The sequence below is a fragment of the Capra hircus genome, chromosome 3, assembly GCF_001704415.2.
Source record: "Capra hircus breed San Clemente chromosome 3, ASM170441v1, whole genome shotgun sequence".
NCBI lineage: Eukaryota > Metazoa > Chordata > Mammalia > Artiodactyla > Bovidae > Capra > Capra hircus.
Genome location: NC_030810.1, coordinates 102,116,468 through 102,131,279, shown reverse-complemented (window position 1 = coordinate 102,131,279; position 14,812 = coordinate 102,116,468). Strand labels below are relative to the sequence as shown.

The following is a 14,812-nucleotide window of genomic DNA, read 5'->3' as shown; positions in this document are numbered from 1 at the left end:
TGAGCCACTAGGGAAAGAGAGAGAAACAGAAAGTGAAAGTCGCTCAGTCATCTCCAACTCTATACAGTCCATGGAATTCTCCAGGCCAGAATACTGGAGTAGGCAGGAATCAAACTGGGGTCTCCTGCATTGCAGGTGGATTACTAACTGAGCGATCAGGGTAGCCCTGAGAGAAATAGACCCTCCCCCCAACTCAGGATGACATAACTAAATTTTTCCCTCTACAATGTCCTTTCTGTCCTATTTACCACAGTGCTTCAAAAACTACTATTCAGATCAGTTCAGTTGCTCAGTCGTGTCCGACTCTTCGTGACCCCGTGAATCGCAGCACGCCAGGCCTCCCTGTCCATCACCAACTCCCGGAGTTCACTCAGACTCACGTCAATCGAGTCAGTGATGCCATCCAGCCACCTCATCCTCTGTCGTCCCCTTCTCCTCCTGCCCCCAATCCCTCCCAGCATCAGAGTCTTTTCCAATGAGTCAACTCTTCGCATGAGGTGGCCAAAGTACTGGAGTTTCAGCTTTAGCATCATTCCTTCCAAAGAAATCCCAGGGTTGATCTCCTTCAGAATGGACTGGTTGGATCTCCTTGCAGTCCAAGGGACTCTCAACAGTCTTCTCCAACACCACAGTTCAAAAGCATCAATTCTTCAGTGCTCAGCCTTCTTCACAGTCCAACTCTCACATCCATACATGACCACTGGAAAAACCATAGCCTTGATTAGACAGACCTTAGTCGGCAAAGCAATTTCTGCTTTTGAATATGCCATCTAGGTTGGTCATAACTTTTCTTCCAAGGAGTAAGCATCTTTTAATCTCATGGCTGCAATCACCATCTGCAGTGATTTTGGAGCCCAAAAATATAACGTCTGATACTGTTTCCACTGTTTCCCTATCTATTTCCCATGAAGTGAGTGACTCACTAATCTCATAGGCAGGTTTCTTCAATACTCAGAGATGGAATTCACAGTAACCAACCAGGTCACATGGAATCCTAGCTGGGCATACTCTTTGACACTCTTGACCTCTCTTGGACCTCTTCACATGCGTATTCTTTCATTCTCGGTTCAACGATCACTGCTCTTCAGCAAATTACATCAAGCATTTGTTAAGTCACAATGGCAGACACAAGGATGTATAAGGGATGATAGATGTATACAAGGAACGCGTGATTTCCAAAGAAATCTTTCTGTAAAAATGTCTTGTAGATGGCACTAGTACTAATCTAAACCTGGAAGTTGTGAGTATTAGCAGAAACGAGTACTTAAAGAAGCTATGAGGGGCTTCTCTGGTGGTCCAATGGTTAAGAATCCACCTGCCAATGCAAGGGACATGGATTCAATCTCTGGTTTGGGAAGATTCCCACATACCATGAGGCAACTAAGCCCAAATATATATTTCACCATATGAATCAGACCATCTCATAAAGGATAAGTCCTCCTAAGTATGAAGTTTTAGCTGCTATAAATTGGCCACTCTCCTGACCTTCAGCAACCTGCCAACTCCTTCAGGCCACATCCTGCCAACTCCTTTAGCACCCTGCCAACTCCTTTGGCAAACTATGTAAGAAAAACTGTATACAACTATTCTTACTTAGTATTACACAAGGTGGAAATCTAGGAATGTGCTCTAAAGCATAATACCACTGGAAGCTTGGCTTTCTTTTTTTTCTTTATTTTAGGCTCCCTATTAGCATGACATTTTGTATAGAGAGCAAACTGATGACAGAAATGAGCCTTTTTGGAGATTACCCTTTACTCTCCTTGCAGAGCTGTACTATACAGCCCTAAGACATGTGAGGCCAAAAGAGAGTCAGCATCACTGATAGTCTCTGCTGTCTTCAGAGTGTGTGTTTGCGCCCAGTTGCTGACTCTTTTGTGACCCCATGGAGTTTTCAAGGCAAGAATACTGGAGTGGGTTGCCATTTCCTCCTCCAGGGGATCTTCCTGACCCAGAGATCAAACCAATATCTCTTGTGTCTTCTGTATTGGCAGGTGGATTCTTTACCACTGTGCTACCTGGGAAGCCCTGTCTTCCAGGGCTTTATCTAAATATCATACAGCTCTTCCTGTGGATCAGATGAGTCAGACTGCCTCCTGCACTGTTGAATCTAAAGATGCGAGAAACTCTTATGTCCCCCTAAAACCTTTAGTTCAATTCAGTTCAGTTGCTCAGTCATGTGTGACTCTTTGTGACCCCATGAATCGCAGCACGCCAGGCCTCCCTGTCCATCACCAACTCCCGGAGTTCATTCAAACTCATGTCCATCGAGTCAGTGATGCCATCCAGCCATCTCACCCTCTGTCGTCCCCTTCTCCTCCTGCCCCCAATCCCTCCTAGCATCAGAGTCTTTTCCAATGAGTCAACTCTTTGCATGAGGTGGCCAAAGTACTGGAGTTTCAGCTTTAGCATCATTCCTTCCAAAGAAATCCCAGGGCTGATCTCCTTCAGAATGGACTGGTTGGATCTCCTTGCAGTCCAAGGGACTCTCAAGAGTCTTCTCCAGCACCACAGTTTAAAAGCACCAATTCTTCGGTGCTCAGCTTTCTTCACAGTTGGGATATATGAAAATTTAGATAAATCTTTAGTAAGATAGAAGCTGATTTCAGAGACCAATCCCATGACTGTCTATTATCTACATTAATAATGGCTAAATTCTAATTCAATTCATCTGATTATAATTCAATGACTCCATTTATTCAGGTAGTATTTATTGAGTTCTACCATTGACTAGGTACTTTCATACCTGTTGGAGACACAAAGATGAATAAGCTGTGGAGATACAAAAATCAATAAACTATCCTCACAAATATCACTTTCCACATATGAGACAATTCCATAAAATGTTAACTATAATTTAGTACATTACATACTATACATAGAACAATGTGCTAAGTGTGCAAAGGACGCAATATGAACATGTGCTAAGGAAAAATGAAGGAGAGAGACTCTACATAGATGAATATATTCATGTGTTCACTTTTGCAACAGATATAAATAAGTGCCTACTCTGATCCAGGTTCTATACTAGGCTCTGGGTTCACTGCAGATGGCAAGACAGATAAAATCACTCTCTCAAAAAGCTTATACATTCTATAGGGGGTGAAAGACACTACAGGAATTTCAAATGGTAGTAAATACTGTAAAGAAAATAAATGTATCAGAGTATCTAGGCAGGAAGGAGAGTTACTCTGAGGAAGACTCTCTGAGCAGAGAACAGAATTACAAATGACGTAGGGTGCAGCTTGCTTGGGGCAGGTGCATGGGGATGACCCAGAGAGATGTTGTGGGGAGGGAGGTGGAGGGGGTTCATGTTTGGGAACGCATGTAAGAATTTAAGATTTTAAAATTTAAAAAAAATAAATAAATAAAAAAAAAATCATCATGGAAAAAAATAAAAATAAAAATAAAACATCAAAAAAAAAAAAAAAAAAAAAACAAATAGAAGTCAGCTATGTGGAGAACAGAGAATCAATAACCAAGTCAGAGAACAAAGTCTTCAGGAAGGTACATCTGAAAAGACATGATAAGTCTTCTGAGATGAAAGCTCAGTGTATGTTTAGCGTGATGAAAGAAGGGAGAATAGAGGTACAAAATGAGAACAGAGAGGCAGATGGGGGTCCAATCACAAAGAGAATAGTAGTAAGAAGCTTTCAATTAAGCATGAAAAAGAGTTCTTGCAGTATTTTAAACAGGAAAGCGACATTTTGGTTTACATTTTTAAATTTTAGGCTATTACTGTGTTGAAAGTAGATTGTGGGACAAAGTAGTAAGAAAGAAGCACATTAATTTCACTGTATAGTTGAAACAGTGGTCTGGGACTAGACTAGCAGCAGTAAAGAAGGAAAAAAGGAGATAAGTGGAGGGTATTTTGAAGGGAAGTCAATCACATTTGCTGATGTACACCAAAGATGAGGAAAAGATGAATGGAGAATGACTTCTAACAACTGACTCTAAGTTGATAGACAATGGTCCCTTTTATGTTCCCTCTGGTTTGGTCATGTTAAGTTTGAAGCCTACAAACACCTTGAAATTCAAAAAAGGCATCTGGATAATATTCATGTGCCAAACTGAATGTTCATTTTTACTGCTTGATATCTTGGCAGCATTTAGCACAGTTGACCTCTTCCTCTTGAATCCTCTTGTATTCCATGACACCATATTCTCATGGGCTTCTCTTGCCTCATTATCACTACTTCTGGGTCTGCTTGGCTGGCTCTGCTTGACCGCTAAAGGTCAATTCTACAATTTAATTCTACAATTCTACCTTTTGCTTTTCTCTATATACCTCTACACATCTACTAGGGAGTCAAACCCAGTACCTTGGCATGCCATCAATTTGTCAGTGGGTACAGCTAGAGTCAGTCCAGTGACAGTAAAGAACAATCAGAAGAGTCAGAAGAATAGTCCATATCCATGCATGACCAGTCTAAGGATAGCCATAGGCAACAGGGATCCAGCACAAGAGGAAAACAACAGTCTAACCATGGTCAAAGAGGAAACAACTATAGACAGTCAAGATCTCAACAAGCCCCAAAACTAGTCCTGGATAGATTGGGTCTATGCAAGAAAATCTGGGTCGGCAATAAGAGGATATGTATCCAAGCATGGCTAGTCAGGAAAGAGTTCCAGACATTCAGGATCATCTCATGGCCAATGTTTACCTACAGAGGCTAGAGTCAGTATAAGTACACAGTGGTGCCCAGGTACAGTCAATTTAGTTACAGTGAAAGACAATCAGAAAACTGAGATAGACAGTCAGCATCAAGTCATGAATAGTCTGAGTATAGTCGTAAACGATCAGTTCAGTTCAGTTCAGTTCAGTCGCTCAGTCGTGTCCGACTCTTTGCGACCCCATGAATCACAGCACACCAGGCCTCCCTGTCCATCACCAACCCCCGGAGTTCACTCAAACTCACGTCCATAAAGTCGGTGATGCCATCCAGCCATCTCATCCTCTGTCGTCCCCTTCTCCTCCTGCCCCCAATCCCTGCCAGCATCCGAGTCTTTTCCAATGAGTCAACTCTTCGCATGAGGTGGCCAAAGTACTGGAGTTTCAGCTTTAGCATCATTCCTTCCAAAGAAATACCAGGGCTGATCACAATCAAAGTATGACAAAATAAGAAACAAGGTTCTAGTCACAGACAATCATAAAATAGTGCTAGATCCTCAAGACAAACATCTGTCCATGGGCAGTTTGAATATATACACAGAGAATCTGGGCCCAATACAGGGCCCGATACAAGAAGACATGGATCCAGCCACAGTCATTTAAGAGAGAGCTCCAGACACTTCTCACCTCTGCAGTCTAGATTTAGTACAAACAAACAGTAGTAATCTAGTTTTACTCAGTCCAGTGACAATGGACAATCAGGAGACTGGATAGACGGTCACTTACTTCCCATAGTCCACCTCAGTGTTACCAAACAATGAAACGGTTTCAGAGGCATTTCAGGTGTCCACAGTGCATCTCCTTATGGTGTGACATGCTCAGCCTAAACTGCCAGGCTCCTCTGTCCATGGGATTTCCCAGGCAAGAATACTGGAGTGGGTTGCCATTTCCTTCTCCATAGCGGTGGTAAAGGAGACTCAGACAAAGAGTCAACATAAACCTATAGACAATGTGAGTAGGGGCCATGGACAAACAGAACCAAAAAAATAACTCCCCAAAAGATCCATTCATGAACATTTCTGAAGACAATGTTAGAAACTCCGGGTCTAGTCATAAATAAATGTTATCTACTCATGAGCAGCCAGAATCCAACACCAAAAGAACAATGTATACAACAAGTTATTTCCATGAAAAATTTAGGCACAGTAATAATCAGGCAGGAGATAGTACACTCAGAAGACAGACAAGTCAAACCAAGGTCAATTTGGGTCTAATCACATATAGACAGCCATTAGTAGAAACAAAGGCAAACATCTGGGTTGTAACTACAAACATCGTAGTTATAGAAGTGCTAAATATGACTACAGATGCCTGAACATAATAGAACAGAACATTAAGCCTTGATTCCAGTCACTGAAATTTGGGATTAAAAGTACAACAAGCTTAGGCTTGATCACTCAGGATCTGCTTCTAATCATTCAGAGTTCAGATCAACAGGTAAGACAGGAAGGCAAGGATTTCATTTTAGGTACTCACGAAATATCAATAACCTCAGATATTCAGATGACACCACCCTTATGGCAGAAAGTGAAGAACTTTAGCCTCTTGATGAAAGTGAAAGAGGAGAGTGAAAAAGTTGACTTAACACTCAACATTCAGAAAACTAAGATCATGGCATCCACTCCCATCACTTCATGGCAAATAGATGCGGAAACAGTGAAAACGGTGGCTGACTTTATTTGGGGGGGGCACCAAAATCACTGCAGATGGTGATTGCAGCCATGAAATTACAAGACATTTACTCCTTGGAAGGAAAGTCATGACCAACCTAGACAGCATATTAAAAAGCAGAGACATTACTTTGTCAACAGAGGTCCGTCTAGTCAAGGCTATGGTTTTTCCAGTGGTCATGTATGGATGTGAGAGTTGGACTACAAAGAAAGCTGAGCACTGAAGTATTGATGCTTTTGAACTGTGGTGCTGGAGAAGACTCTTGAGAGTCCCTTGGACTGCAGGGAGATCCAACCAGTCCATTCTAAAGGAGATCAGTCCTGGGTGTTCATTGGAAGGACTGATGTTGAAACTGAAATAGCAATACTTTGGCCACCTAATGCGAAGAGCTGACTCATTGGAAAAGACCCTGATGCTGGGAAAGATTGAGGGCGGGAGGAGAAGGGGGCAGCAGAGGATGAGATGGTTGGATGGCATCACCAATTCAATGGACATGGGTTTGGGTAGACTCCAGCAGTTGGTGATGGACAGGGAGGCCTGGCGTACTATGGTTCACAGGGTCGCAAAGAGTTGGACACGACTGAGTGACTGAAATGAACTGAACTGAACTCAAGAATAAGTTATAAACTTAATTTGATACCAGTAATCAGTCTGAATCTAACAGAGGTGGAAGACCATCAATTGCAGGATTCAATAAGAGTTAAATATGAGCACTCAAGTTTTGAAGTTTCTGCCAAGTCTGATATTACATGTGACTCAAAGCTGACCTATTAGGTCTTACAGCCTCATCAGATCACTAGGACTGCAATATCTTGAGTTTATAGACAGAAGTTTCAAGTGTTTGGTTTCAGACTGTCTAACTGCATAAAAGTTGCCAATAAAAAGCATAAATATTCTGTCTTGCCTCATTCATTATCCATTATCTAACTTTGTAAGTGGTTAAAAAAAAAATTGATCCAGACAGGCTGAGAACTAAGGATGGAACTTTGCAGAACAAAAGCATTTACAGGACTTGAAGATGAGCCTTCAAAATATCCTGAAACTTAGGTCATAAAGGGTTGACAAGTAAATAGAAGATAAGGAAGTCAGAGACAGGGAGTGCTCACTGCTCTCTTAGAAAGCAGAGTTATGAATGGGTGGGAAGAATAAGATGATGGAGATAACTTAGATGACAATTCATCATCTCCTATCTCAAGTCCTCCCTTTCTCATGCATTGCTTTTCTCAGTGTGTATGATAACAACACAGTCATCCAAGCCAGAAGACGGGTACTCCCACTCCCTCATCTCTCACCTCACTGACCTTCCTGATTCGACCTCATCTCCCTACTGTCAAGTAACACAGCAGTGAATCAGATCATGCCTCCCCTCTGCTCAAAACCCTACACAATAAATAAGCCAACCATAATATAGTATGTTAGACATTTGGATTGCATAGAACAAGCAGGGGAGGCCTTATGAGGCGGTAATATTTCAACAAAGACTTGAAGGAGATAAAAGATTAAGCCAAATGGAGGCTGAGGGAAGACATTCTTAAAATAAAATTCCTAAGGGAAGAGTGTGCCTGAAGGTTCTGGAGAATAACGAGGAAGCAGTGGGGCTTCAGATTTAAGCAGCAGAGTCTATGAGGAGAGAGCAAGTAGGAAGAGAAAAGGTCAGAAAGGAAAGTAAGGCCCAATCAGCTTCACACTCAAAAGATCCACTACATTTCCCCTGTTCTTCCAGCCCTCTCCACCTTCCTCTGCCCTTCCCCATCCCCATGCCCCTCCTCCCCCCCACTAACACACGTGCACACACACACACACACACACACACACACACACACACACACTAAAAGACAAAGGTTCCGGATCTCACTCCCAACAACCAAGGTCTTAGCTTACCCCCTCCCACACATGAAGTTCCAACAACGCCTTTGCTGTCTCCCATGCTAGCAGGTTTTTTGTGCCACCTCTGTAACACCTGGAGAATCCCTAGGGAGCACCCCCAATCACCCTCCTTCACCTGCCCACATTGATGGACTAGGTGTACATGCAGAAAGCCTCACATAGTTAGGAACTAAGGGTTCCTTAAGCTATAAATGGCCATGTCAATAAGAGAATCAAATAGCAAGTTAAAGAGATAGAAACACACTAGCGAAAGATATTGACAGAATAAATAAAAGGATACAAGTAAGAATGAGCACTAGATTCCCAGTATATGGGGCGTTTGTGAGCACTTCAAGGAGAAAAGTGAGAATCAGTTCAGTCGCTCAGTCGTGTCCAACTCTTTGCGACCCCATGGACTGCAGCAAACCAGGCTTCCCTGTCCATCACGAACTCCCAGAGCTTGCTCAAATTCATGTCCATCAAGTTGGTGATGCCATCCCACCATCTCATAATCTTTCCCAGCATCAGGGTCTTTTCCAATGAGTCAGGTCTTCACATCAGGTGGCCAAAAAAAGAGAGAATACTGAGACAGAATAGGAAAAGGAAGGCCAGTCCTCAAGCAGAGATATTCCAGGGCCTGGGACTGGAGCTTAAAATAGATCAACATATCATACAAAGCTATAAAATTATACAAGATCCATTGTTTATTCTTTTGAGATAAGGAACAAATTAACCCTGTACCTAGGGAGAATATGAGGGAAAGGCTTCCTGGCCAGTTTTATATTACAGCTAACTTCTTTTGATTCCATTTATCCCCTAATCAAGACCAGAAACACTCTCTGCGGTTATTCCCATGTCTTTACACAGTCTCCTCTTTCAAAGACACTAAACTTTAAAGAACACTCAGAAATTACTTGAGGATTTGAAGGTAAAAGGATGAGGCTTTCCCTAGCATTTCCATCAGACTCAGCAGATGGCGCTATAGGAACAGTGCGCCTTGCAGACAAGGGTGAAAATTTGACTGAACAGGGGTGGAAAGGACCTATTTATCCTCACCAGTCTTATTTGTTTATTGGTTGTTTTGTTTTGTTTTAAGTTAAAATTAGAGTCCTCATGAACTGTCCTTCACACCCTTTCTTTTCCAAGAAAAGAAAAAAAAATTGAGTTTGAATCTTCCTTCTCAATAACTGAGTGACTAGAAACAAGCTTTGTTTTTGAACTTCAGTTTTTTCATCTGAAAAATGGAGGTAAGATTACCCACATCATATGGTTGTTGTGAGGATTGATAGGATGAAGTACATAAGGGCACAGCAGATAATAGGTCTGTGGCGGATTCATGTCAATGTATGGCAAAACCAATACAATATTGTAAAGTAATTAGCCTCCAATTAAGATAAATAAATTTATATTTTAAAAAATAAAACAGTTCTAAAATTTTTTGAAATGCAAAAAAAAGAAGAAGAAATCTCTTCTCCTGAATCCTTTCACCTCCAAGGGGAAAACCAAGAACCAGACGATGGTGGGCTGGGGAACAGGACTTCATGCCCACCCTGTTAATGTAAAGAACATGCTCTGGTGAAATCACAAATCTCAGTTTTAGAAAGGACTTCTGTGACAATCATTCCAGCTCTTACATTAGTAATTCTCAAAAGGTAGACAAGAGGCCAAAATTTGGCACACTCAGCGTGGTTGTTTTCTCATGACATTAAACTGAGAAGTAAAGCTCATCAAACACCGGTTGTTGATTTTGGAGGAAAATCAGAAAATAAAGTACTGAAAGGATTAAAACTGCTACATGATACATGAAAGTTCCTTTAATACCCCTGACAATAAAGACAGTTACTTCGTAAAAAGCTCACTGCACTTTCAGCCAACACAGATGTTAAAAGTTTGCCCCTTATATCAAGTCAAAATTTACCACCCTTGAACAGTCACTTTTTCCCCTTCCTGCCACCTCATGTATGCTGATTTTCACAGACATACACACTTTTCTTTCCCAACTGTTTGTGGTTCCGATGTCCCACACTTCCCAGCCCTTCTCTTCCCTTTAGATTCTCATCTCCTGTGAATAATTCTCCTCTCCTTTCTTGGCAAGTAAATACAGAACAGGGCCAGCAGGAGGCAAACTACAGCCCACAGGCCATACATACGGCATCACCAATTTGTTAAAAATGGCACACAGCCAAGAATGCTTTCTACACTCTTAAGGATTGGGGAAAAAAAAAATATGTCACATGTGAAATTATGAAATTTAAGGGTCAAGTCAGTCAATAGGTTTTACTGAAACACAGCCATGCTGATCTGTTTACACATCATCTATGATGCTTTCACGCTACAAGAACAGAGGTGAGTAGTTGCAACAAAGTCCACCTGGTCTACAAGCCTATAATATTTAATACCTGATCCTAATAAATTAATAATTATTAATTATTAAATTAATAATTTTAATACAGAAAAGCTTGCCAACCCCTCCTGCAGGGGCCCCAAAAACATGTTTCACCCACAATGCGTTCTTCCCTCTGTGGTGACAGCCAGCTCCTGCAGGAAATTAGCCCTCAACAAATTCCACCTCCCCTGCAATTCCACAGTCTCAGTCACACCTCTGATGAAGCGTGACAACCTGGCCCAAATCAGGCATCCAGAGGAAACATGGCCACAGAATGGATACTGACTCTGCAGCCCTCTGAGTAACACTTAGAACAAAGCATGCAGCCTAATAATGGTTGAATTTGGAATCATATAATTTATCATTTCCCAATAGTTGCTACCACTCCTTCCCAATCCCTGATGATCATATTGTGTAAGCTGTAAGTCTATGTGACTTCACCTAGCTTCAGTGAGACTTGTGCTACACATTTCCAACAGACGGAGTGTAAAGTCTTCAGGGACGATTCCTAATGTAAAGGAAGATTTAGTTAAGACTTAGTTTATATCCAGGGAAAATCATGTCCTCTGAAGCGAACAGAGGAAGAGAGAAGGCAGACCCTAACCTGCGAAAAAACAGAAGTGATCAGTGCAGATACTGCAGTCATGAGCCTTACTCCTCTTTCAATTTAATTTGACAGACATCTATGGGGACCTTTATGTGCCAACCAATGTGGTGTGTCTGCAAATGACACAGAGATTATATAAAGCCTGTTCTCTGTTCTAAAGAGTTCATAGCCTGGAAGTGACAAAGGCACATGGACAAATAAATACGTGTGTGTATGAATGGATATGCATCAAATAACTAACGGCAGCTATTTCTGGGCAATAAGAGTACATACATTTTCATTAACCTTTCTATATTTATCTATATTTTCTAATTTTATTAATATTAATTACATAGTAAGACAATTTTAAAAGGCTATGATAGTGTATGATTAATACAAATAAGAGATAAATTATATCTCTCTCTTAAGTAATTCAGGAAAGATTTCCTACAGAATATGAACGGTAAGGTTCAAAAATGAATAGCAATTTTCCAAGCAGATAACAACAAAAAATATTCCAAAATATATATATGAAATAGTATGATATATTCAGAAATGTTTATGAAGTTAATTACTGGTTGAGCACAAAGAAGAATAGGGAGTAAACAGATGTGGTTGTAGAGTGGCCACAGGCCAGATTATGAGGAACTCTGAATACCATGCTAGAAAGAGCTTGGATTTCTTTCCAAGGTTAAATACTGGTTGAGTGAAAGCTGCATTTATGAATGGTCACTAAGGTTTCAGACAGTAAAGAATCCACCTGCAATGCAGGAAACCCAGATTCGATCCCTAGATCAGGAAGATCCCCTGGAGAAGGGCATGGCAACCAACTCCAGTATCCTTTCCTGGGGAATTCCATGGACAGAGGAGACTGGTGGGCTACACTGCATGGGGTCACAAAGAGTTGGACATGACTGAGTGGCTTAGCACACACACAGGCACACACTATGGTCTCATAAACAGACTCAAGTAAAGAGATAAAAGAGCCTCTGCAATCATTATCCATTCCAAGAGTTAATAATAGCATGGGCGACACCTTGACTGGAATCTTAAATAAGAAAAAAGTTTAAAAAAGACAGTTTGACTAGATGATCTTCAGGGTTCTTTCTAAAGATCTGATTTCATGATTTATCAACATTTGGTCTCTGGTGTCCCTGCACACACTCCACTCAACTTCAATTAAAGTTGATAATTCATAATCAATACATTATGCTTCATACCTTGTTGAGCAGCAAAGAGGTCTCTGGCAGGTGGGGTTGATACTAGCCCAGATTTGGGAACTGCTAATGCAATCTCAGGTGGGTGGGTAAGGAAGTGACAAAGTGGAGATGGAGGTGGAACTGGACTTGTGTGGAACTAGACTTGTGGAATGAATTAGGACATCTCAAAGAGAGCAGCTCCTCCCTAAGATGGACCATTATTCCTTCTATAAAAGGCCACTGTCCCCATTAGCAGCACCCTGTAAGCTACTTCAGCCTCCATCCTACTTGTTCCTCTGGTGAACCAGGTAAGTGAGGAGCATTTAGGGGTATAAATTATGAGCATCCATGACGTGCTCTAAGGCAAACAGGCTCTGGGTACCAGGCTCCTTTTTAATATACATACTTGGGGGAACTTTGGTATAAATTTAACTTTGTTGAGGAGGAAAGTGAAGACTGAGATGAGTAGTATGTCCTTCTTTGGTGTCATTTCCTTAAAGATCACAAGGCTCGTTATCCACCAGGAAAGTTGCCTCCTTTGAGATTTTTCTCTCTGCTGTAAAGCCTGAGAGTCATGCTCATCATCCGCAGTCACACTCAACTCTTTGCTATACTATAGACTGTAGCCTGTCAGGCTCCTCTGTCCATGGGATTCTCTAGGCAAGAATACTGGAGTGGATTGCCATTTCCTCCTCCAGGGGATCTTTCTGACCCAAGGATTGCACTCACATCTCCTGGGTCTCCTGCATTGGCAGGAGGATCCTTTACCACTCACTGGACCGCTTGGGAAGCCCAAAGCCTGAGGGTCAGTCCTGCTTAAAGAATAAAAACAGAAGCTGAGCCTCATAGCCAATAGCTCCTAGCTCCATATTGCCTAGGCTTATGGTTGGTTTTGCCTATTTTGTCTACTTCCTCTGGCCTAGAGTCTTGAGCATCCAAGTGAGTCCTGGTGCCTCTCAGCTAGAGTCAGGCACAAACAAAGATGATGGGGCTGTCCCTCCCTAGAGTGAGGGTTTGTATCTAGAGAGAACTGAGGAAGTGGATAGACTAGCACCTAGGATTCCTATAGCTCCACAACAAAGCTCTCAAAACTATCCCTGGTAGAAGCAGGGAGCCTGAAACAGAAAGTGATTGCTGCTGCATTTACTCAGGCATAGAAAGAAGAGACACTGTTCCTAATTACATCACTTTCTTGCTACTTGGGTTGAACCAGTCATTCAACTCTGGATTGGTCCTTGATTGCGACAGGATGAAATTAATTATGGCTGACTAATGCTGCACAATTATTACAAATGACTCTACTTATCTATTTAAACATGAGAAAAGGATAATAGTAGGTGGATCTCTGTCCTTATTTTCCCTCTAGGTTAATTTTAATTTACAAAAGGATGCCAAAACTCCTAAAAAGCATCGTTACTGTCATCGATATTTTCTACCAATATGCCAACCAGGATGGGGAGTGTGACATGTTGAACAAGGCAGAACTGAAAGAACTTTTGGAAAATGAGTTTGGTCAAATTCTGAAGGTAAGAATTCCGTGTCAGGACTGAACACAGCTGCAATTCTTTTTGTCACCCCTTCCTACACTTTTGTCATAGATATCAAACTCATAGAGGACTTTTCCTACTTGCTGATAATGGAGTTTAGCACAGGCTTGCAGTAAGGTCAAAAGTTGATCCATAATTTTTCCATAACATGTCCAAGGGAAGTGATCCTACTAAACAATAGGGGGAAAATCAATGGATTAAACAATGTCCTGTGTGAGTAATTCTTCTGGAAAGAAACTGAGCTTGTTCTCAGAAAAACTGCAAAATAGATGAAATTTATCTTCTTCCCTTTCTTTGCCTTTCTTCAGATATCCTGACCACTGTCCATTTCTGAGATTCTGGCATAATAATGCTTCTGAGTTCAGGAAATTAGCATTACTCCTAAATCATAAAATAAATACCACCCTCTAATGTTAGCTAAGGAGTAAATATTTGTAAACTTATATCTAGCTCTTGATCTTCAATTCATTAAATCAAGCTGTGTACTGAATAGTTTTATTTGGATTCGTATGGAGGTCTTAAATTCGATACCAGATGTGAAACTCATCATCTGCCCCTCTAAACTCCTTACTCCTCTTCAACCAAGGCATAATCTGGTGCGATTCTTGGCTTTCTCTCTCAGCAGGATCCTCCACCCTCCAACCCCATAAAATTCACCAACAGTCTCTCAACAGCTCATTTCTCTCCATCACTATTACTAATCCTTGGGTTCAGACCACCTTCTACTTCCATGTTCAATATTATATGCAAATAGAATCATTTCACAACTCAACTCAAAATCCTTCACAGTTCCCAGTGCTAAAATTCCAGATTTCCTTAACACAACTCAAAATACGTGATCTAGTCCTGATTTATCTCTCCAGTCATATCTCTTGACTATTGAGA

The 14,812-nt window shown here is 41.3% G+C and overlaps 1 protein-coding gene across 1 annotated transcript in view; it reads left to right on the top strand.

Moving 5' to 3' along the window:
- Positions 1-14,812, top strand: part of LOC106501763 (hornerin) — a 53,137-nt gene that overhangs the window by 32,223 nt on the left and 6,102 nt on the right. The window contains exons 9-10 of the mRNA XM_018046519.1: positions 11,619-11,644; positions 13,747-13,906. Coding sequence (XP_017902008.1) covers positions 11,619-11,644; positions 13,747-13,906 — 186 coding nt within the window. The remainder of the gene's footprint in view (positions 1-11,618; positions 11,645-13,746; positions 13,907-14,812) is intronic.